General features: G+C 33.4%; 1 protein-coding gene across 1 annotated transcript in view; it reads right to left on the bottom strand.

The window, feature by feature from the left end:
* LOC140451611 (uncharacterized) overlaps positions 1-23,876 on the bottom strand; it is a 258,028-nt gene that overhangs the window by 193,416 nt on the left and 40,736 nt on the right. The window contains exon 3 of the mRNA XM_072545458.1: positions 4,238-4,352. Coding sequence (XP_072401559.1) covers positions 4,238-4,352 — 115 coding nt within the window. The remainder of the gene's footprint in view (positions 1-4,237; positions 4,353-23,876) is intronic.

Raw genomic sequence — 23,876 nt, 5'->3', positions numbered from 1 at the left:
AATGGGTATAAAACCCATTAAGATTCCACTGTAAAATAAAGGAATTGGACATGTTAGAATTCTGCCTGAGATAATTGTTCATCTCTTTCTTCTGCGGAAGAGATATTATTGGGGTTTAGTTTCTTTTTTAATCTAGTTATATTATTTTTTAATTTTGAATTGTGGGTATAAGCGTGAACAAAATTAAGGATCTCAATTAGCTCAGTAGTTTCATTCGAGTAATCTTTTGAAATAATTTCAAGGTGTTTGGCATATATTGTATTTTCTAGAAAGTCGCATATTTCATTATAATTTAGGATAAACGGTGATGATCTGTTTTCTATTTTGTCTTTAATTGACTCTAGTGGAAGTAAAAGTTCTTCGCGGGAGTTTCTGGTTGACTTTTTTTGACTTTTTTTTTGCTTACTACAGGAGAAGTAAATTCTGTGAATCGGTCTGTGGGGTATTTTTGTTAGTGTCTGGAGAAGATGAGATGAACCTTTTTAGTTGATTAGGGACGTTTGTATTAATTGGATTTGGTGTTATTTCTACTGGAGTAGGATTTCTGATGTTGTTTGAGGTTGATGATGTTGGAATTTTTAAGGAAGATGTTTCACTTCTTTTACTTATGGATCCTGTCAAGTTATTGTCAGTTTCCATAATTTGTTCTGTTTGGTTATTAGAGGATTTTATTGTAATTAATGTGTTTTGAAAAGTTTCTGGGTGTGCACTAGGAGTGGATGAATTAGCTTTGTCAGAACTTTGTAGTTCTGTTTGGTTATTAGATGTATTTACTGTAGGTAATATGTTTTGAGAAGTTTGAGGAGTGTACATTAGAAGTAGTGGGGTTTGCTTGGTTAGACCATTCAGCTTCCTGATGACCAATAGTCTTGCATTTTGTACAGTTAAATCCTTCTATAGAAAGGTATAAACGATAATTGGTATTATCATAAGAGATAATGAAAGAATCAGGAATAGATATATTGTCTAAAGGTGTAATAAATATTTGCCTTCTAAAACTCAAGACATGATTGTATTCGCTTTCAGGCATACCTACTCTTAGAAAAGTCATTTTTGAGACGGAGTTTATACCTATCTGATGTAGTTTTTGTTCAATTAACGAGTTTGGAACAGTAGGACAAACATTTGATATGACTAGTCTTTGAGCTGGAGAGATAAGTCTTCTTATTTCTGATTGAGTTTCTTTTATATTAACATATTTGTGGGAATGTAGTAGTGAATCGACTGCATTTTTAGATGATAGATATAGACATATTCTATTGTTGGCAATTCTGGAAGCGAAGGATACGTTACGTGGACCAACTAGTGAACCAACGGCGATGATATAGTCATGAACTTTAGTTCCTTCAATACTGGAAAGTATTATAGCTTGTTCTTTTGTTGGATCTTTAAATGTGTTGACAACACTGGAATATGAGACGTGAGATGAAGTGTAAGTAGTATTCATGTTTTATTCGAAGTCATGGTTGATTAATTATAAGTACGGCCCTATCACCGGTTCGAAAACCGGTGTGGATTTTGACCCAAAACTGGATTTGTTTCTATTTCTTCGGAACGTTATAGGTTATATTAACATTAATATAAATACTATGAAGTGATTTTTGGTACTCACGTAACGTTTACTCGGTTGACTTGAAGGTAGCACTATAAAGATTTTTTTCAATAACTTTACTACCTTTTTAACGGCCGAAGTTCACACACTACTTAGTTTTTAACCAGTTTTACTAAATGAAACTGTGAAAAATACTTTAATATTAATTAATATTGAGTATTGTTGAAAGAGTTCTAACTATAATATGTATTCTGACTTTGACCTATCTATGATTTATTTACTAACCATTTTGAATTTATATTTAACAAATATTTTCATCAATATTTTGCTCCATTCCATTTTATCCAGTGCTTTATCGTTCCAGCCCATGACATTCATATTATTTTGCTCCCGCACACTCTCTAGCCATGTTTTCCTAGGTTTTCACTATCTTCTTCTAGTGATTGGACCTCTGGCATGACAGTAGAGCCATTTTACGCATAATTATTTTTTCCATTCTATACGTGTTCTAGCTATCTTGATCTTGGAGTGTATATGTAGATACTGGAACCAGAGTTTTAACCTTGATTAGGCTGTCGTCTCTTCAAGAAAGGGGTACTTCTTTTTTTTTCGAAGTAATGGGGGCGTGATAAAACGTGATGATTGATGTTGGTTTGTGAAGGTGTAGTGGACTAATAAAAAGCTGGGGTTCAGAAGGTGGCGTATATGTGTAGACGATATATCATATGATGCGCACAAGAAGTATTGGTGAGGGAAGCCAAACATGTCAAAGGAGGTACTTTAGGGGTTACCAGCCATACTGGGAACGGCTCTTAATCAGCATTTTTGGCATGAAGTTATTAGCTGCGATATTTAATTAAGAATGTTTCTAGAATATCAAAATACTCATCAGAAAGTTCGTATCCAGTGTTGTGTAGAAGCTTGGCTGAAGGAAACGGAACTTTTCTTTGAGGAAACCTGGTGAGTATTTGCCCTCAGTGATTGCAAGGCGTCTTTAATATTTGTTTTGCTTGATTGTTCGAGCCTGTGATGGTTCGAAGGACATACCTCCTGCTGAGGGATAGGATTCTGTCCGTAATAGGTGTCATATTAGCTAATATATATATATATATATATATATATATATATATATATATATATATATATATATATATATATATATATATATATATATGTATATATATATGTGCTGATGGATAGTGACTGCGCTGCCTCATGCAGAATCTAAAGATTTTCGTTTCGTTGGCCATGACGGCGTTAATTTGGTAGGTGTTAAGGGAGGCATAGATGCATGCCTTGTATTCGATAATCGGCCTAATAAGGGTTTTATAGATGTGCAATAATGTATTAGATGACGTCTTGCCCATTTTGCCGGCTAGAGCTGCCAGGAGTTTAGATCTCTTTCTCACCCTATCAAGGGTATCTTGAATGTCGGTTTTCCAGTTGAGAGTCCTGGTCAAATGAACTCCCAAATAGGAAACCGAGTTTCTGAGAATAAGGTCTTTTACAGAATTATTCGGCCATGAACATAGCGACAATTTGAGGATTAATTGTGTTTTGGAGGGATTTATTGTACCAACTAATGACTTCGTCTAAATAATTTTGCGATCTTTCGACTACAGACAATTGTCCACGCTCTCTGTGCGGTCTTTCCGCTTGGTGGTGACGTGAGGAGCTCAGTGTCATCAGCGTAGAGAAGAAGGGTCTCCGATCTATGCTGTGGGCGGGGGATGTCACTATTGTAGACTGTGTATAGTATTGGAGCAAGAATTGATCTATGAGGTACTCCAGCTTGTGGAGTAAAGGGTGGGATAGGATGCCGCCAACTTTGATCCTGACCTTCCGATTGGAGAGATAAGAATTTTTTAGTTTACTGAAAGGTGTGCAAGGTGGAGTTTTTCGACCAAGTTTCGAAGAAGACATAGAAGATCTACAGATTGACGACAACGTAACAATCAAAGGAAAGAATAAATTAAAATATTTGGGCTTTATAATAACGAAAAAAGGCAATAACAGAGGAAGAAATTAAGCAAAGATTAGGACAATCAAGAACAGCAATCCGACAACTTAACTCAGTATAGTGAGATAGACACCTAAATATGAAGACAAAAACACAGATTTATAAAACATTAGTGCAAAGTATTATGACATATGGTACTGAAAATTGGATTATAAACAAGAGAAACAGCAGTAAGGTAGTAGCAACAGAGATGGAATGCCTGCGAAGATGCTGCAGAGTAACAAGAATGGATAGGAGAAATAATGACCGAAATAAAGCAAAGAACATCAATAGAGACAGTCATACTAACTAGAACAAAAAAGACCAAGTGGTATGGACATGTAAGAAGAACTCGACAATAGATGGATAAAGAGAATAATCGAATGGAGCCCCATAGGAAGGAGAAAAAGAGAACAACTTCGAAGTCCCTGGAGGAACTAAATAGACGACTCCATGAGTAAGAGATATCTAAATGGAGAACGAATGGGACAACAGAGAGAGATGGAAACGTTTGAGCAAGTGAAGGCAGTGAATACTGTAGAATCCCTGAATATATATATATATATATATATATATATATATATATATATATATATATATATATATATATGAATTTATGTCTGATTTTACGAACACAGTGTATACATACAAGAATCTAACATATATTTTTAGGGTTATTAGCTTACCTGTAGTATAAGGTTGTGAATATTCTTTATCTGGGCTGGTTAAATATTTTTGGTCATCATCGGGATTAAGATGTTTAGAATCTCGAGGTGTTGAATATGTATCTAGTACTTCAACCTGGAAAAAAGAAACTTGCATAAAAAACCATTGTTAATATTTATATACAGAGGTCTATATACAGAGATACGTTTTTCTTAGGACTTAACAATAGCCCGATATCTGACTATACGTTTTCTACAGCAATTTCGATGTTGTTTTTTAATTATTAACAACTTAGTGCAAAAAATGGGATTCTTTTGAATTTTAGCTTACCATTAAAAGTATCTATTAATGTATACTCAACCCTTTCGCTCATGGTGTACAGTATATTGTACATCACTTTATTGATATCAAAATGACGTGACCAGATCCTTCTATCCACTTTATTCACAATGTACATTGTAATGTATTAGTTTTAATTTAAAGCAGTTCAATAAACAACACATTAAGTTCATTTAAATGAGATAGCTTATGAGATAGATGCCAAAACAGTAAACTTTTCCCAAGCCCCATACCATGAAGCTCATTCTATTAAAAATTAAAAAGAGTTTAAACTTTTTAAAAGGAAACAAAAAACACAAACAGTCTCTTGCCGACTTTTAGCATGGAAGAGGTTAAAACGGCAATCAAATACTTGAAAACAGATCAATCTCTCTTTGATTGACTAGATAACGGATTTTTAATTAATATGAAACGTAACGGTATGGAGTGGTTAATGACTATTGTAAACAAAATTCCAAGTGTTAATATATTCAAAGAATACAAAAAGGTAAAGATAATCTCCAAATTAAAACCTCTTAAATTAAATGCCAAACCAGAAAACTTCAGACCCATATCTTTACTAAACTTCAGACCTAAATCGGAACTGTTGTGACTGGATACAAGTACTAACAATCTATATCAAAGAAAAAATCGTCTTAAAATCCATGGAGTTAATAAATCTGACAGCAAATTATGATTCCTAAAACAGCTACTCGATTATATAAACAGATGCTGTGTGACAGAGGATTATAAGTTGGTATGGGTGACAAAATAAGTAAAGATTAAAAACCAAATTGGAGCAGTACGGCAAGAGATAAGGGCTTGCGTCTCGGTGATACTCCTCCATAGATCCCTACCGGAAGAGCGTACCGCCTAAATACCGGTATATATATATATATATATATATATATATATATATATATATATATATATATATATATATATATATGAAAACAATTTATAAGTTATATACTAGATAATATTAGATATAAAAAGTATTTGGTTATTTTAAAAAGTTATATACTAGAGAATTTTATAAAAATTATTTATATGAGGGTATTTTTAAGAAATTAGCATATAATAAGTGTAAAAAGTTTTTATTTTAATAATTATAATATTGTAAATATATTTAAGTGAGCCATATCCATAGGCAACCAACTATACACTTAAATGACAGTTGAATAATAATTTGCAAATGTGAAATAGGGTTATGTGTTAGTTTAAAATGTTTAGTTTACATATAGTTACGGATTTGAAGTAGTGTAGTTTATTAAATTAGAGTGTTTAATTTACATATAAGTTTATACTATGATCTGAAAAGCCTAAATGTCGATAAGATTCTCGATAGAAGAGTAAAGAATTCTCTAGATCACGGAAGATGGCCTGTTTGCGAAATAGACTATTCCAGAAAATTCAGATATGTAGGAAATGAAACAAATCGAATATGATTTCTTCCGGAATCGGATAAGATTGAAAAGGTATAAATACTCGGTGATTTGGATTCAAGATGGCCAGTCAGTTAGTATGAAGTCGGCCAGACAGTTAGTTACAGTTATGAAGTCAGTGTAAAGTCAGTCGGTCCTATTTTCAATATAGTTCAAGATAGAATACAGTCAGTCAGTTGGTGAAATGTTCAATATAGTAAGTTCAATGAAGATTAAGAAACAGAATAAAGAAAATATTATTGAAGATTAAAATTATGTCATGTATAAATGGTGATTGGATAATGGAAGAAGTATTAATTGAAAATTAAAATTATATAGTATATTTGGTGATTGGATATTGGTATATTAAAAAGAAGAATAAATATAAATGCTATTAAGAAGAAAAATATTTTAAATTGGTGGAAGCTGATAATTGGAAAAAGTAATTTCACAAAAACAAGGATAACCGAAGCTGAGAACAAAGACATTGAGTGGTGATTAAAATCTATATAGTGGAGAACAGTTTCATTTAGGCATTCAGTGACAGAAAGGTACAAAATTTTGTTAATATAATTTAGTTAGTGTTATAACAATTTCAATTTTAAAGATAGTTTGTTTAAAATTTACATTGTCTATATAATTTAATTAGTTTCATAAGAATTTTAATTTAAATATAGTTTATTTTAAATCTTACATTGGTTATGTTAGATATATATATGTGTGTTTCGTAATAGATATAATAAAGATAATTTCAAAAAGTGCTTACAAACTAATTCTTTGAGAATCGCGATAAAAACCCTATATATATATATATATATATATATATATATATATATATATATATATATATATATTATTAAAAAACACTCATTGCTCATCATTCACAAATAATACATCATCACAATATATATATATATATATATATATATATATATATATATATATATATATATATATATATAAACCAAATAATGTACTCTCGCATATCTCAGTCTTTGTACCACTACTCAATAAGTACATGTCGAATTTATTACATACCAGTTATCGCCAATTTGGTTAAGATGAAATAACACATGCGACTAGATATACACCAATAGAAACTAAAAAAAAATTCTAATATCAGATTCAAAAATTATTTTTAAAAAATGGTCCATTTAAAAAATGTGTCCTGGCACTCGCAAAACTGAAGTATGCTGTTTTCATCCCAATAATAAAATGGGCCATAGAAAACTAAGCACAACTTTCTAAGACAAAACACTCCCAAATTATCAGTGGAATAAAAACCTAGGAATTATATTCGACCGTACTATTTCCTTTAAGAAACACCTCAAAAAAGTCTGTACGAAATTAAAAACAGTAAATAATATTATTCCAAATCTTTGGGGGAATATTTGGGGGGCGATCTCTTTGAGAGGAAAAGCGCAGAACTGCACATTTATAAATCACTACTACCAAGTCAACTGGTTCGAGCATTTGATTTGAATCGTAAGACTTGAATGGCATTAAACAGAAATCCCTACCAGATGAAGTAGATATGCTAACCGCCTCGAAAGGTGCGGTAAGATCATTTTTTATAGTTTTTTTATACATTTTAAAATAATTGGAAAAGGTACATGTTGTAGAGAGGACGCCTCTCATCACATAAATGAACTTTTTTAACTGTTTACTGTGACTGCGAACAACGAACTGCTAGTTCGTTTCAATAACAGAACTGTAGTGCTACATGGGAGCGCATTACGTTCAGTTTTGTATATAAAAACTGGTGCTATTTGAATGTAATTTTTATCATTTTGATTTTCATGTAGTTTGTAATTTATTGCATTTCTCTTGATTTGTACTATACGCCAAAAAAACAAAAAAAGATATGAGAGTGCGACTTGAGAGCGTATTATGTTCAGTCATCATCATCATCATTTTGGCTCTACAACCCTGTGTGGGTCCTAGCCTCCCCAAGAATTTGTTTTTTAGTCGTCCCTATCCATCGCCTTCCTCCGTCAAGCACGTATTTCCATATTTCTCATATCTTGATCTATGTTATCTAGGAATCTTGTTCTGGGTCTTCCTCTTCTTCTTTGACCAATAGGTCTATCAAGGAGCATTTTTCTAGCTGGGTCGGTTTGCTCCATCCGTATTAAATAGCCTACCCACCTCAGACGTCCTATCTTAATGTGTTTTACGATATCTGGTTCCTGGTATATTCTATAGAGTTCGAAGTTGTATCGTCTTCTCCAGACACCATTTTCATTTACCGCTGAATAGCCGTATTTTTCTTTCGAAACATCCTAACATGTTTTCATTGCTTTTTATTAAAGTCCAGCTTTCTGAACCATATGTTAGGACTGGGCGTATTATTGTTTTGTAGAGTTTTACTTTTGTATTTCTTGATATAACTGTAGATTTAAAAAGGAGATTAAGCCCAAAATAGCATCTATTAGCCGTGCAAATTCTGCGGTTTATCTCTGCGGTAGTGTCATTTTCAGTATTGATGAGCGTTCCCAGGTATACAAATTCGGTAACTGCTTCGATGACGTCGTTTTCTATAACTAGTGGCCGTAGTATTTGTGGTTGCATACCTATTTTCATGTATTTTGTTTTATTGGTGTTTATTATTAAACCCATTTTTGTAGCCGCTTTCTTTAGTGCTACGTACGCCTCTCGCGCTGCGTTTTCCATTCTCTCAACAATATTGATATCATCAGCATATGCTAGGATTTGCACAGATTTGTTATATATTGAACCGGTAGTTGTGATTTGTGACGTACGTATTACTTTTTACAGAGCTAGATTGAATAGTATACAGGAGAGTGGGTCTCCCTGACGTAGCCCGTTATTTGTTTTAAAAGGTTCAGAGAGTTTTCCCTGGATTCGTACTCTGCATTCAACTTTTTCAAGGGTTAGTTTGGTTAGACTTACCAACTGATTTGGTACTCCTAGGTCTATCATTGCTCTAAACAATTCTCTTCTATTTACAGAGTCGTAGGCTGCCTTGTAGTCTATAAAAAGTTAGTAACCCAATAATTAGTTTTGTTTCTATAGATCATGAATAGGTGTTCTAAGAATACGTGAACCGTTCTCTAACCATTATCTTATAAATGCACATGCTTCCACCGAGTAAAACAGACATAGAAAAAGAAGAATTCTATGAGAAATTAGAACAAATATCTAGACAATGTCCCAATAACGATGATAAGTAGAATATTGAGAACATGAACGTTAAGGCAAGACAAAAAGAGATGTATAGACCAACCATAGGACCTCATAGCATACACGAAAAATGTAATGATAATGGGACGAGACTTGTAAATTTTGCAGCATCTCTGAACATGACGATCAGTAGTACATACTTTCAACATAAGTATATAGATAAAGTGACGTAGACATCTCCAGATCAACAGACCCAAAATCAGATCACTATCTCAAGATGCGAGGAACAATAAGACTAAGCCAAAAATAATCAAATATAAAATTGATAAATTAAAGTGTACTGATGTCATAAGAAACTTTTAAATATGCTTAGGTCTTAAAATTTCAGAACATCCCAGAATTAAAGTAGATCCCACTGAATTTAACACAAATTGCGAGTTTGTAAAAACCACGCTGCAAAAGACCGCATATGCAGTGTTCGGTGATGTACCCAAAGTACAGCAAAACAACTGGTTTTATGAGGAATACAAACGAGTAATCAAAGAAAAGAATGACGGGTATCTGAAAATAATCAACAAAGGAATAGGAGCAATGTTAAAGAATATCGAGTAAAGAGAAGAGAGAAAAAACTAAAGCACAAACAGAAAAAATGAAAACAAATCAATAGAGAGTTCGAAGAAATCGAAAAAGTAATAAAAAATACGAGCACAGAAAATTTTAAAAACAAGTTAACACAAAAAGAAAAGTTTTTAAACCACAAGCGAAGAAAGGTTCACAATAGAATTCTTTTAAACGACAGGGTAGAGGTACTGAGAAAGTGGGAAAAATACTTGGAACTTTGAAAGAAATAAATAAAGCAATTTAGTCTTTAGCCAGAAACAAGTCACCCAAAGCAGATAACTTACCCAGAAATATTTAAATGTGACAGTTAAACATTCGTAGGCCTCTTTCACAAACTATTAATACCAGACTGGAATACTCAAAATATATACCATATAAACAAAAAACGAAACGTGCTTGAATTTTCCAACTTTAGACGGATTTCCCTTCTTAATACGGCATACAAAATTTTATCCTTATACCTAACTAAAGATTGGCACAGTATACTGAAAATTTAATAAGATCCTACCAAAGACACTTTTTCAAAAACAGATCTACCATTGATCACATATCATTCATCAGACAAGTATTAGAAAAAACGACGGAGTACGACATAAACTGCCATTATATCTTTATATATTTTAAGGCAGCGTACGATACTATTGACAGATCCCAAGTATATTGGGCTATGATCGAATTTGGAATGATAAAAGGATTGGTAGAATTAATTAAAATTACAATGAGGAAAGCTGAATGTAAAGTGCGGGTACAAGGAGATTTTTCAGAACCATTTATAATCAGAACTAACAGGACTGCGCCAAGGAAATGCGCTATCATGTACTCTGTTCAAACTGAAAAAGTTATGAGAGATTCGGGAATAAACTTAACGGGTAAGATATATACCCATTGTATACAAATAATGGCATATACTGATGATGTCGTGATCATTGGAAGAACCCGAAATAAAGCAGTTGAAGTTTTAAAAGTATTAAAAACGCCGAAGAAAACATAGAACTTCTGATTAACACTCAGATATCTAAATATATGCCAGCTATATCAAGAATGCAACAAAATAAAAGAGGTGCAACGCAAAACTATAGAAACGGTGGAAGAGTTATGCTACTTTGGGTCAGTGGTTGAATGCAAAAACAATGGTTTCAAAGAAATAAAAAAAACAGTATGTGTGGCTAGGCACTATTAATTTAGTGCAAAGTGCAAACTTTATAAAACAATAATACGTTCAGTACTCACTTAAGAATCGGAAACATGGACCATGACAACTAGGGAAGAAGAGTTTACGAATCTTTGAAAGAAAAGTATTGAGGACCATATATGGTCAAGTTAACGAACAGAGTCTGTCAAGGCGGTATAATTTCGAACTCTCTACTGGATAATGCAGATATCATAAAAAACATCAAAATAAATCACATAAAATGGGTAAGCCACGTTATGATGATGGATGAAAGTGATCCTTCTAAAAGAACTATGCCAAATAGGCTGCTCGGAAGGAGGGGGGACCAAAACTCAGATATCTGGATGTGCAGGACGATTTAAGGGAGATTGGAGTAAGAGAATGGAGAAGACAGTTACTCGATATAGAAAGATGGAAGAGTGTTTTGAGGCAGGCTAGGGCTCACGAAGAGCTATAGTGCCAATTGATGATGATGACAGTTTTCTTTCCCCTAAAAACAGCGGTAATATCGTTCTTTCTACTGCACTACGAGGACATTTTTTTTAAATAAGGCTATTATTATATAGTTTATTATTTACGTTACACATTACACGGACTATAAAACACAAACCTTAAACCTTATTGCAGTATGTTACAAAGGACGTATAATTAAAGACAGAGTTGTTTTGAATCTTCAATTGGTTCAATTTGGTAAATTCGTTTCGTTGGGTAATATTCATTTTTCTTTTGTACATCCTATCATTCGTATAGTTTAGGTCTCATACAATTTTTATTTTATTATTGATATCCTCCTTTAAAAGCTCTAATATTTTATACATTAATTGCTACAAATTGCCGTCTCTTAGCTCGTTAAATTTTACCCATTCAATATTTTTAATAATTGCTCTGAAACTATCAGATCCCTTTAAAGGGTGTCAAGTCCATGAATAATGAGAAAATTTCATCAAAACCATTAAAAAAACAAAATTTCGGAAGTAAACTTGCGCTTTATACATCCCAAGGGAAATCTGCTCGCTTAATTAAAGTCAAGCTTTTAAGGTACTGAATATTATGTTTAATTCTGTATGCCTATAAAAGACATTTCTTTGCTCTAGGCCCTTGAGGGTTGTGTGAACGCTTGAAAGGTGCAATTAGAGTAATGGTTGGGGCTAAAAAAATCTATTTTTGATTAATTGTTTCTTTGTCTTTTCATCACTCAATTGTTTCAAAAGGGTCTTACCTTAGTTTATTAAATATACAATGAAGGCAGAGCAGTATTTTTGAGAAATGAAAAACGCAATCCAAAGCATATTTTTTTATGGTTAGCCTTATTAATATAACCAATAATTTAACAGTATATACTTTTTTAATTAAATTAGGCATAAACGATTACTAGCGGATTTTATAAAAAATGTCACTAATATAATTTATTATTATTAGTTATTATAGTTCCATGACTTATTAATGAAGTTTGTTCATTAGATTGGTGAATGAAGGCCTTACATAATTTAATAAATTACAATTTAGTATGTAAAGTGCACTCTACTGTGCAGCATAAAACGTACGAAAGTAAATTGCTCTAATAATGAAAATGGAAAACGTAATTTCTGAATTGAATTAAAAAACCTTTTATAAACTGTTTTGAAAGTAATAATCACAAATTATTTACAATAACCCCTTTGATTTAATTTATGTGCACTGCACATTTTACTCGAAAATGTTTACTTTGCAGGAAAGTTGATTATATTATCGAATGGTAATTGATGGATACACCTATCTGTATCTGTAGAATAGGGAGGGCGAGTTAAGTTTCACAGCACTTAGGCCACAATTGACCCATTGTGCATCCTCCCAGGGAGCTGTCACCCTTAGCTCATTAGATGCTATTAGAGAGTATACTAAATATCCATTCGCTTACGGCCAGGGAAACATTCCTGACGTTGAGCTGTTGGGTGATGGTTGGGAATGTGGTTTTATCAAACGATCCCTCAATGTCTATGAATATATCTAGGGTGGATTCTCTATTATCCAGCGATCTTTCAATTCTTTCCACTACATGATGCAGTGCAGAATCGGTAGATCTTCCCGAAGTATATGCTGGCTGATTTAGGTGAAGTGGGTTATGGATCAAAACTTCATCCCTTATGTACCTCTCGCATAGCCTTTCTATCGTTTTCAACACAAAAGATGTTTGGCTAATTGGTCGGAAAGCCTTTGGTAGGGTGTAATCCATCCTACCTGGTTTTGGTATGAAGACCACACGTACCTCTCTCCACTTCATAGGAATATATCTCAGAACCAAAGAGGCTCTGAATATTTTTACCAGGTGCGGCAGAAGAATATCCGGTCCCCACCATAGTAGGGCTGGATATACGCCGTCAGGCCCTGGTGATTTGAAATGGGTGAAGCACAATATGGCCCATTTTACCTTTTCCTCATTAATCATTGTTCTGGCGAGATGCTAGTCGTTTATTTAGGGTATGATTGCTTCTTCCATCCAGTTTGGTGCTGTTGAGACACTATAACCGGGAAAGTAGTGTGTTTTTATCAGGACCTCAACACTTTCGCGAAGGTTGGAAGTTTTGTTCCCATCTTCCTTCGTTAGTATGCCGACATGCCGATGTGGGTCCTTTGAGAGCGCTTTTTGTAGCCTGGAAGCCTGCGGGAAATCTTCGATTTCCTCACAGAAGGTTCTCCAAGCAGTTTTTTGTCTTTGTCTGCAGACTTTTTTAAACTGTCTGAGATGACTGGTAAGAATCCCAATCCTCTTTGAGTTTGGTGCGATTTGTTGTATTAAAAGCTCTTCCTGCTAGATACCGTGTAAATACCGTGTAGATACGCGCGTCCTCCTAGGGTCGCGCGATTTGATAAGGCTTTTTTCCAGACTAACATTATAAGTTAGCCAGCGGTGGTCAGACATAGAGGTATCCTCCGATACCTGCCAGTTCTGAATTTTATTCGATATTTGAGCTGTTGCCAGCGTGATATCTATGACTATTTGGCTACGAACATTAATAAAGGTAGGTTCGGTGCCCCTATTTAAGATATACAAATCTTTTTTAATAATATAGTCATAAAGAGACTTACCTCGAGCGTTGTTATCTCTGCTGCCCTAGTCTAACTGGTGAGAGTTCGAATCGCAGCCGATAATAAGTTCTACCTTCTGACTTGGATACATTCAATGGCTAGGTATGGCGCACTGGCCGTGCCATATATTACGGTTTTTAAGTTATAAGTTAAAATTGGCTGAGAGGGACTACTCCTCCAGATAATTTTTTGCATTCTTATGTCATTAGGATGAACAATACCTGATTCTTATACATTTTGCTGATGTCAGAAACAAAAACTGCATGTTGTCATTTTTAAGTATTTTATGCAGTACTGTTTTAAACTGACCTGGATATACGCCTGGACGAAAATTGTACAAACGGGTACACACAAAATACGTGGAAAGATGGGTACACACAACAAAAGATAACAGAAGTAAATCGCTTAGCGCTACCTTGAAAAGCTGGTAATCTAACGGCAACAAGGAAATAAAACAATTTGGTATGTTTTCCCAAGGCAATCTCAAAAGTCAAAAACGATTACAGCATCCTCAATATGTTTGAAGAATAGCGTAGGGTGATGGGTGGTTAAGTACTTGGAGGTTAGGGAGGACTATTTGTGCAGTATGAAATATTAGAAGTACACTACTAGGTCTTCTCCATTCCTGAATGCATGGTTTGGCAACAACTTTTGGAGGAGTTGCTGGTCCATCCGTTTCTACCTAGTCGGCACTACAATTCACTTCCCAAATCTACACATACATACACATTTGCTTGTGTGAAATTAAAATGGATAGATTTAACATTGTTCGTTACTATTAAATTTATGGTCGACAATTAAATCTTGCAGTAATCTTCTATAGCCATCTGCATTAACACTACCCTATGTAATATTATAACATAATTTATATTACCAGGATACTAGGTATTAATATTTGGGATTAGGAATTTTATAGAATAGATGTTGTAAGGTTTAAAGTACATTTCTGTTTAGATTTGGAAAGGCAAATGTTATATATCTTAATATGGTACATACAAGAACAGCAGAAATCATAAAAAAAACGCAGGATATTGGGCATACATTGGACTTCCGAAAGCTGTGTTCACAATGAGTGCCGTATTCGCTAACAATGAAATAGAAACACATGTAAATGCTACTTTCTCAGCAACATTTAGAGCATTTTCGAAAGAATAAAGTGGATTTTGTGTATCGATTCATCACTATGAATGAGGTATGGGTCTATCACAATGATTCTAAATCAAAACAAGAAACCAAAGAGTGCAGTAAACCTGGTTATTTGGCTCCGAAACGATTTCGTGTCCAGAAGTCGGCCAAAATTTATTTGTGGATTACTTACAAACTAGTAAAACAATAAATTTTGAATATTATTGTAGTCTTAAAGATCAGGCGAAGGAAAAAATTTATGAAAATACCCGGTTTCATGAAAACAATTCATAAAAAAAATCCTTTTTCATCAGTACAATGCAACGTGTCATGTGATCATTTTTACAATGGCTAAAATCCATAAATCGAAGTTTGAATTGTTGAAGTATCGACCAAATTAAGGAAACTTAGCCCCTAGTAATTAATTGAGTTAATTAATAACTAATTGAGGTCTATCAGAACATCAACAGTATCATAAAGAAAATTGCTCGACAGGAAGGTCTCATCATAATGGGCGATTTTATTGCCAAGATTGGAGCTGAAGATAAACCACAGTATATTGGAGCACATGGTCTTGGAGTACGAAACGAGAGAGGAGACCTCCTAGAAAAATTCGCAGACGACTCAGAAATAGCTATCACCAACAAATTCTTCCAATTACCACCTCGCAAGCTGTATACGTGGAAATCTCCTCAAGACAGACCCGGGAAAATTATTAGGAATCAAATAGACTAAATTTTAGTAAATAAAAGATTCCGAAATAGCTTTATATCTGTCAAGACTTATTCCGGTTGCAGACTGGGAGACAGACCACATTCCACTGGTGGGAGTATTTCGAGTCAAACTCAAAACAGTGCAGAAACGGAAAGCACAATCCTACGACCTACGTATGCTGAAAAACCTTGATACGAGGATGACAGTTCAAGCCAAGTTAAACGAGCAAATGACAGAAATTATAGACGAATCGAATGAAGAACATATTGTAGAAATAGTGCAAAATGTAAAGGATAAACACTTAAAGACAGATAGATTCATGAAGAAAAAATCATGGACGACAGATGAGATCCTCAAACTAATGGGCGAGAGAAGAGAAGCCAAAAAAGTTAAAGAACTCACAGGGGGACTAAGACGAAGGCAGAAAATATAATTGATTCTGACGGAAACATCATCTTGGACAAACAGAGTAAAATAAGAACGTGAAAAAAATATCTAGAAAAACCATTTAAAGACCAAAGAGATAACACCTTTGAGCTAGAAGGAGAGGTAAATGATGGACCAAGAATATTACAGCAAGAAGTTTATTCCGCAATAACACAGTTAAAGGATGGCAAAGCGGCAGGCCCTGATAATATACAAGCAGAACTATTCAAACTAATGGACAACGAATCAATAGCAATAATCGCAAAGATATTCAACAACATATACAACTCTGGAGAAATACCAACAGAATAGCTGAAATCTGATTTAATTGCATTTCCAAAAAAAACCAGGAGCCAAAAAATGCGAAGATTACCGTACTATAACCCTCATGAGTCATCTCCTTAAATTGTTCCTAAAGATAATTTATAAGAGAATCTACAAGCTGTGTGAAAATCAAATTTCTCCCAATCAGTTCGGGTTCACAAATGCTGTTGGTACTACAGAGGCTTTCTTCCCAGTACAAGTCTTATGATACCAGAGATGCAGAGACGTCAACTGCGACGTATACGCATGTCTGGTTGATTATGAGAAAGCGTTTGATCGAGTACAGCACGCCAAGATGATGCAAATACTAAAAGAAATAGGAATTAACAACCAAGATTTAACAATAATTAGAAATCTTTACTGGAATGAGACAGCAAATCTCAGAGTTGGAGGTGAACACACTGGCTATGTGAAAATCAAGCGTGGAGTGAGGCAAGGCTCTATTTGGTCTTCTCTAATCTTTAATCTGTACTCTGAAAGAATATTTATCGAAGCTTTGCACGAAACTGAAAAAGGTATTCTACTAAATGGTTACCGGCTAAACAACATCAGATATGCAGAGGACACCATAGTATTTGCGGACAACTTAGAAGACCTACAAGTTCTTATGAACAAAATCACGGATTACAGTCAACAATATGCACTCAATATAAACATTAAGAAGACAAAGCTTATGATAATTAGCAAGAAAAGGATAACAGAAGATCAACTCTACGTCAACCAATCCCCTGTAGAAAGAGTGACGCACTACAACTACCTCGGCACCATAATAAATGAAGAATGGACCAACAACCAGGAGATTCGAACACGCATCGGAAAAGCTAGATCCACCTTCAATCGGATGGGGGCCTTCTTTAAGAGTCACAACCTCTCTCTTGACACAAAAGTAAGAATGCTGCGATGCTACATCTTCTCTGTCCTTTTTTATGGTGTTGAATCGTGTACCTTGAACGAAGATATGTGCAGAAAACTGAAACGGTCACAAATGAGGAGGTCCTCAGAAGAATAAATAAGAATCGAGAAGTACTGACCACCATCAAATCTCAAAAGTTACAGTTCTTTGGACATATTATGCGATATGTTCTCCTTCAAGCCATCCTGTAAGGAAAAATATTTGGATTTTGGTCAAAGAACCTCAGAATCTGCTTCAATACAACATCTGTGCAGCTTTTCCGCGCTGCTGCAGATAAGATAAAGATTGCCATGATGATCGCCAACATTCGTAACGGATAGGCACATTAAGAAGAAGAAGCCCCTAGTGACTTCCATCTGTTTCAATATCTACCTAAAAAATTCATGCGTGGAAAGCAGTTTTCATCAAATGACATAACAGCTCTGGTAGCATATTTTGCAGCCTTTTCAGATTCTCACTTCATGGATGGAATTTATAAATTGGAATCTCTTTTGATAAGAATCCCTACCAAACCCAGTTATTTCAAGAAATAAATGAAGATAACTTCGACCGTAGATTACAGTTTAGTGAGGTAACGATGATGAATAAAATTGTACTGAGGACATTCTGAACACTCGATTAGGTAGACATTAATTTAGCAATGTAATTAACTTTTAATTATATGTTCAAATTTAGTTGTACATAGTTTGACTCAAAAAATTTATTGCAACGATTATTCGTTTCTAGGTGTTTTATATTTTTAAGATGTTCCTGACTAGATAAAATCGAAAGTATTGTATACGGTTGAACTAGTATTAAAGTGGAGATTTTACTAAAGGTACAATATACAGGGTGTTGTATTTAAAAACCCACAGTGACTAATCACATAAAAAAAATGGTAAATTTACAACGTTACAAACATCAAATTTCAAATCTTCATATTGAAAATTAGGTGTAATTACTCCTGTTTTTGTATAATTAGAACCATCCATTTAAGAGATAATTAGGCATTTTCAGGCTTTTATTTTTACAATAACATTTGTAATGAATATTAAGAAGTGAAAAACTAAAATAATTAGAAAGCTTAAATGAGTTTGTATTCAATTTTGAAATGATAATGGAAATATCGCGTGCTAAAAACTGCGATTGATGTACAACTCATGTTTCATTCTAGAAATATGCAAATGTGCTTTGAAGTTCATTGTCTGATAGATAATCAGCTTATGCTAAAATATTCATTAAAGTCTGAAAAGAAAATGAAAACAACACCTACTTGCTGATTCTGCTAAAAAATTACCATGCACACAAAAAGAATACATATTTTAAAAGTTAAATTCTCGGAAACTTTTACGGTAACTTATACAATGAAATTGATATTGTTTGGAAGTTTACAAAGTTTAGTTATGTTACTAAAAATGTTTGTCACACATTCAGCTTTAATAATTTATCCGCTTAAAATTGTAGAACACAAGATAAAAAACCTATTTTAAACTTTTCATGTTAAACTATTTATAAAACACGTTTTCGAACGAAGTTTTCACCTAAAATGATTTAGAGATCTGCTAGTTTATTGGCTAAGCAACTTTGCATTATGCAATTGAAATTAAGTTGGCTCCAAAATCAGCAACACACAGATTGGAAACAGTTCTTGTCCTAGAAAAAATAGATTTGCCTTATCTCAGAAACACTTTTTGCTAGAGAATCATATATTACTTAATGTGAAACACGCTGTCTAGAATACGAAAATGGAGCTTAACTAAAAATAACGGTCAAGAGCTACTGAAAGCAACAACATGATTACAATGCGATGTTTTGTCTACAGACAAACCCACCTATTGGCCAACGGACCCAAACAAGACATCTGACTTAATTGATTTCTACGTAGTTAACACTTCAGTGAACGGGAGAAACAAAATTACACAAACACACGGGTGAGTCAATGAAAAATTTCGAAAAAAATAAAAACTAAACAAATTTTATTAAACTACATATTTATCCCATAAGTTTTTCTATAATCGTATCGTTTACTGATTTAATATAATTTCAAATATTCAATATTTGTTAGAAATAAACAAGCATATAAAAATTCTTAACATTTTGCTTTTATCTTAGCTTACAACGAAATAAGACATGGTAACCCAAAAGAAAATATTCCATTTTAAAGGAAATAACATTGTAATAATTAACAAGCAACAATGTTAAACAAAAGTCCATACAAAAAATATTGGTAATCAAATTTAGTCAGCAGATTCCCTTCAGCATGCTGTTATACAGTGTGGAAACCACTTGTGGAATAAAATGGTTTGTGTCCTTAATTTAGAATAATAAAAAAAGTTGAGATACCTTAACTTATAAATTTAAATGTGCGCTTTTTAAACATAAATTTGAATGTGATCCACGCAAGTCTGGCATAGTCCATAATCTGTATTTTTAATGAAACACTCTGTATATTTTTATGTTTTTAAAAGCTCCTTAACAACCTAATCTCAACGAACTATATCATGTAGGGTCTATTATGAATAATACAAGGTAAAATTTTAAAATTAAGTACAATTTTCTTCAAGAAAATGAATTCATAGAATACCCGAGGTAATTGATTGGATTACATTAAAATAAATGCTCAAAATATTCTCCACCTTGTTGTTGGCAATAACACAGTTTCCTATAAAACTCGTCCCGAAATCTGTTTAAAGTTTGAGGTGAAATATTCCGTATTTCTGTCGTTATCCTTTCTTTGAGGTCTTCAATGCTAGTTGGTTGTGTTGCGTATACTTTGTTCTTGAGACAACCCCACAGAAAAAAATCCAAAGCTAGCCACTCAATATTACTCCTTCGTCCAATTCATTTATTGAAGAAGATTTCATTCAAGTAATTTACTCACCATTAAAGCATAATGGGATGTTGCACCGTCGTGCTGGAACCAGACAGTTTCATGCGGTAGGATGGGATCTATTGGATTGGGATATAAGTTAGCCAACTGAGGAAGAACATCGTCTTTTAGCATGCTTAAATATTTTTTCGCTGTCAAATTACCATCTACAAATATAGGACCAATAATATTATCTTCTATAATTGGGTTTTAGTTGAGCTAGTGGTTCGGAGCACTGTGAAGCGATGTGTCCTGGCTTCTTGCATCTAAAGCAAACTAAACTGTCTTGAGAAATGAATATTCTATATGTCGTGTTGTCAAAAACAAGAATAAATGACTCTGGTAGTGTTAGATTGTGAGGACTGATATAGATTTGTCTTCGAAAACTGTGATTGTACTCAGGCATAGAAGCACTTATTTTGAGGAAGGTCATGGGGGAGACAGGAACTATGCCGATTTTTTGTAATTCATTGATTAGCAAGTCGTGCGGTATTGAAGGACATATGCCGGAGAGCACAAAACGTTCCGCTGGTGTAACTAACCTTCTTGCTCTGACAGTTTCACCTTGTATTTCTATTTGACCATGATTATTCATAAAATCGTCCACTATTTGTTTATTGGATAAATACATACATATGCGATTATTAGCTAATCTAGAAGAGAAGATTATATTTTTCGGTTGAATTATATTTCCAAGTGGGAGAAGGTAGTCTTGAAGTTTGGTGTTTTCTAAGGCACTAAAAATAATTGCTTGGGACTTACACTCTCGACGCTGCCGAAGAGTATGACTGTGATGTGTTTATTTGATTTTGATGGTCTTGTATTGTAGAACTGTTGTATGACTCCATGTTTGAATTCATTTCGATAAACGTTTGTGAAAAGTAAGTCCGACCCTGTACAAAACTGGATTTGTTTATTGACAACAATAACAAATAGTTGCAATTTGCTGACTTTAATGCTAATTTAACTGGATATTATGTAAAGAGTTTGTACACTTACAGTTTATTTCAATTTATCACTAAGATTCACAATTTGTAACTTACATTAAACTTTGTTAATGTTAAAAATATTCGGAGTCCATATTGAATACAACATTATAGTTATCGATGCAGAACCGAACTCCGCGATCGAGAATTATTAAGTTAAAATAGCTGATTTACTGGATGCAATATGAAACTTATTTTATTAAAACCAATTCCTGGACTGACCATGTATTTTTTCTAAAGTTTAAATACAATTATTAGAGTTTTGGGTAGACGAATACATAACAAATTAATCAGCATGATGTATAATTTTAAAACTGATATTTTCAACGGAAATTTTATTTAAATCTGCAGTAGAGCTACGCAGGTAGGTAGTTCCCGTTTATTATAACGAGGACCTATAAGTTTATTATTGCTTGTTGTCAGATAAATTTTTGTGCAGGAAAAGTTAAGAAAAGGAGTTAAAAATGAGTTTTGAATGTCGGTTTTTAATGTGACAAGTGCATCTATAGTGATACAACCTTTTCTGTATCCAAACTTTAAAACTGTAACTTCTTTTTATCTAGCCACCATTCCAATCTATGTTGAATCAACCGCTCCGAAATTTTTAGTGCACAGGATATAAATGAGGAAGGTCTCTACTCTATGAATGAACGGAATTAGGATCTTTTCCTTGTTTGAATGTGGGGATAATGTTAACACCTTGAAATTAAGGTATTACTGAATTATGAATGATTATAGCTTAAAATATTTTCAATAGTAAAGTTTAAGGTGTCTCGTAATATTTTCAATATATCCCGAAAAATTTATTCGACTACAACAAAATATATCTATTTACTATTTTGATTGGAAATAAGCCACAATTTTTCTTTAAAATAAGTTTTAAAATACCTATTAGAGAACGATTTTTGAGCTGAAAATCAATAAGTCAAAATAAACTTATTTTAAAATAAAATTAGGTCTTATTACCAATAAAAATAGTAAACTTTATTAAGGTGCCACAAGAAAATAGTTGCACAACAATATTAAAAACATATCTATATATGTCCTACTTTAACAGGTTCCTGGATTATCCTAAGGTAAAGATGGAAAGTACCTAATACTTAATGATAATAAGCAATCTGTTAAATCTTGTGAATGTAATAATAGCGACTGCGTTACTTAATAATAAAGTTATTCTAGAATATTATGATTATACTTGATAAATAGACTTCTCATTTAAATAATTTAATATTGTATTTTTTTCATTTTTATTTCAGAAGCCAACAAGTGAACACCTGGCTTCTACTAATAGTATTTTTAATAAAAACTTACCAGTTTAATGTGATTGTTTATCAGGTAAAATTGGATGATATTGGTCGATATCACTTAAATTTCGACAGCTAAAATTAAGCCAGTCGTTTCTGGCTATACTTAATATTTTGGCATCCAAAAAATTAAAATCAAATTATGGCATCATTACAAACAGCTCAACCTAGCTTCGCTCCAGTAACCAAAATGACACAGAAAAAATCTATAATAGCATCATGTCCCAGTAGAACTCAAGCCATTGTTAGGAACGCTATCCCAGACGTAGTGCTATTTGATTACATAAAAGCAATTTACGAAATTTTTACCCCTAAAGAAATTACCTTTGCTTCACGTATTTATAACCAGCATATTTGCATCTATCTTTCTTCGCTATCCGTAATAGATAATCTCCTAAAAAATAATCCGACTATTTCTGTTAGAAATCGAATAATATCTATTCGCAGACTTATTACACCTGCAAAGAGGCTACTACTTTTTAATGTGTGTCCTTCGATCCCGAATGCACTCATAGAGCAAGCACTTAAAAATGAACTTGGATTACAACTTACTTCCCCTATCTCGCTTATCCGAGGTAGTTCACCGGAAGACGAATATGCTCACATCTTTAGTTTTTGACGCTCAGTCTTTGTGATACCAGATAAAGAATACTTTGAGTTAAATACTTCAATGGTAATCTCATATGAAAATATAAATTATAGGATCTTTATTACTTCGGACAAAATTGAATGTTTTTTATGTAAGCAATCTGGACACATTGCAGACTCCTGTCCTAACTCTCAAGAAATATCTAGCAATCCCTCTTCATATACAACTTCTAGCCAAATCACACTTGATTCTCCTTCTAGTATATCTCCTCTTTCACCCTCCTCAAAAGAAGAAATCTATTTAAATAACCCACCTATTGACATAACAATCCGAAATGAACAGTCTACAACAGCAGTATCTGTCCCTTTTAACTCTGGCTTAAAAAGAACTCATTCCACTGACACAAGTCTCGAATCACCTTCTTTACTAGTTACCGCTAGCCCCCTAAACTTAAATTTGTTCATCTGTTTTCCATTCAAGTATTGAAAAATTAATTTGTGCTAATCCAGAATAATTTTCGTTATCAGCATTACAAATAATTGCCTTCCTAGAAAATTCCTTTCCAAGAAAAAAGCTTTAAATAAATACCAAAAAAATAGAAGCCTTGAAAATCTAATAAATTCCAAAAAATTTAAAGCCAAAGCCAAACACGTAGTTAAAAAAAGTAAAAAATCATCCTGGCAAGA

Source organism: Diabrotica undecimpunctata, chromosome 10, assembly GCF_040954645.1.
Source record: "Diabrotica undecimpunctata isolate CICGRU chromosome 10, icDiaUnde3, whole genome shotgun sequence".
NCBI lineage: Eukaryota > Metazoa > Arthropoda > Insecta > Coleoptera > Chrysomelidae > Diabrotica > Diabrotica undecimpunctata.
Note: the sequence above shows the minus strand (reverse complement) of the source record. Positions and strands in the feature narration are given on the sequence as shown.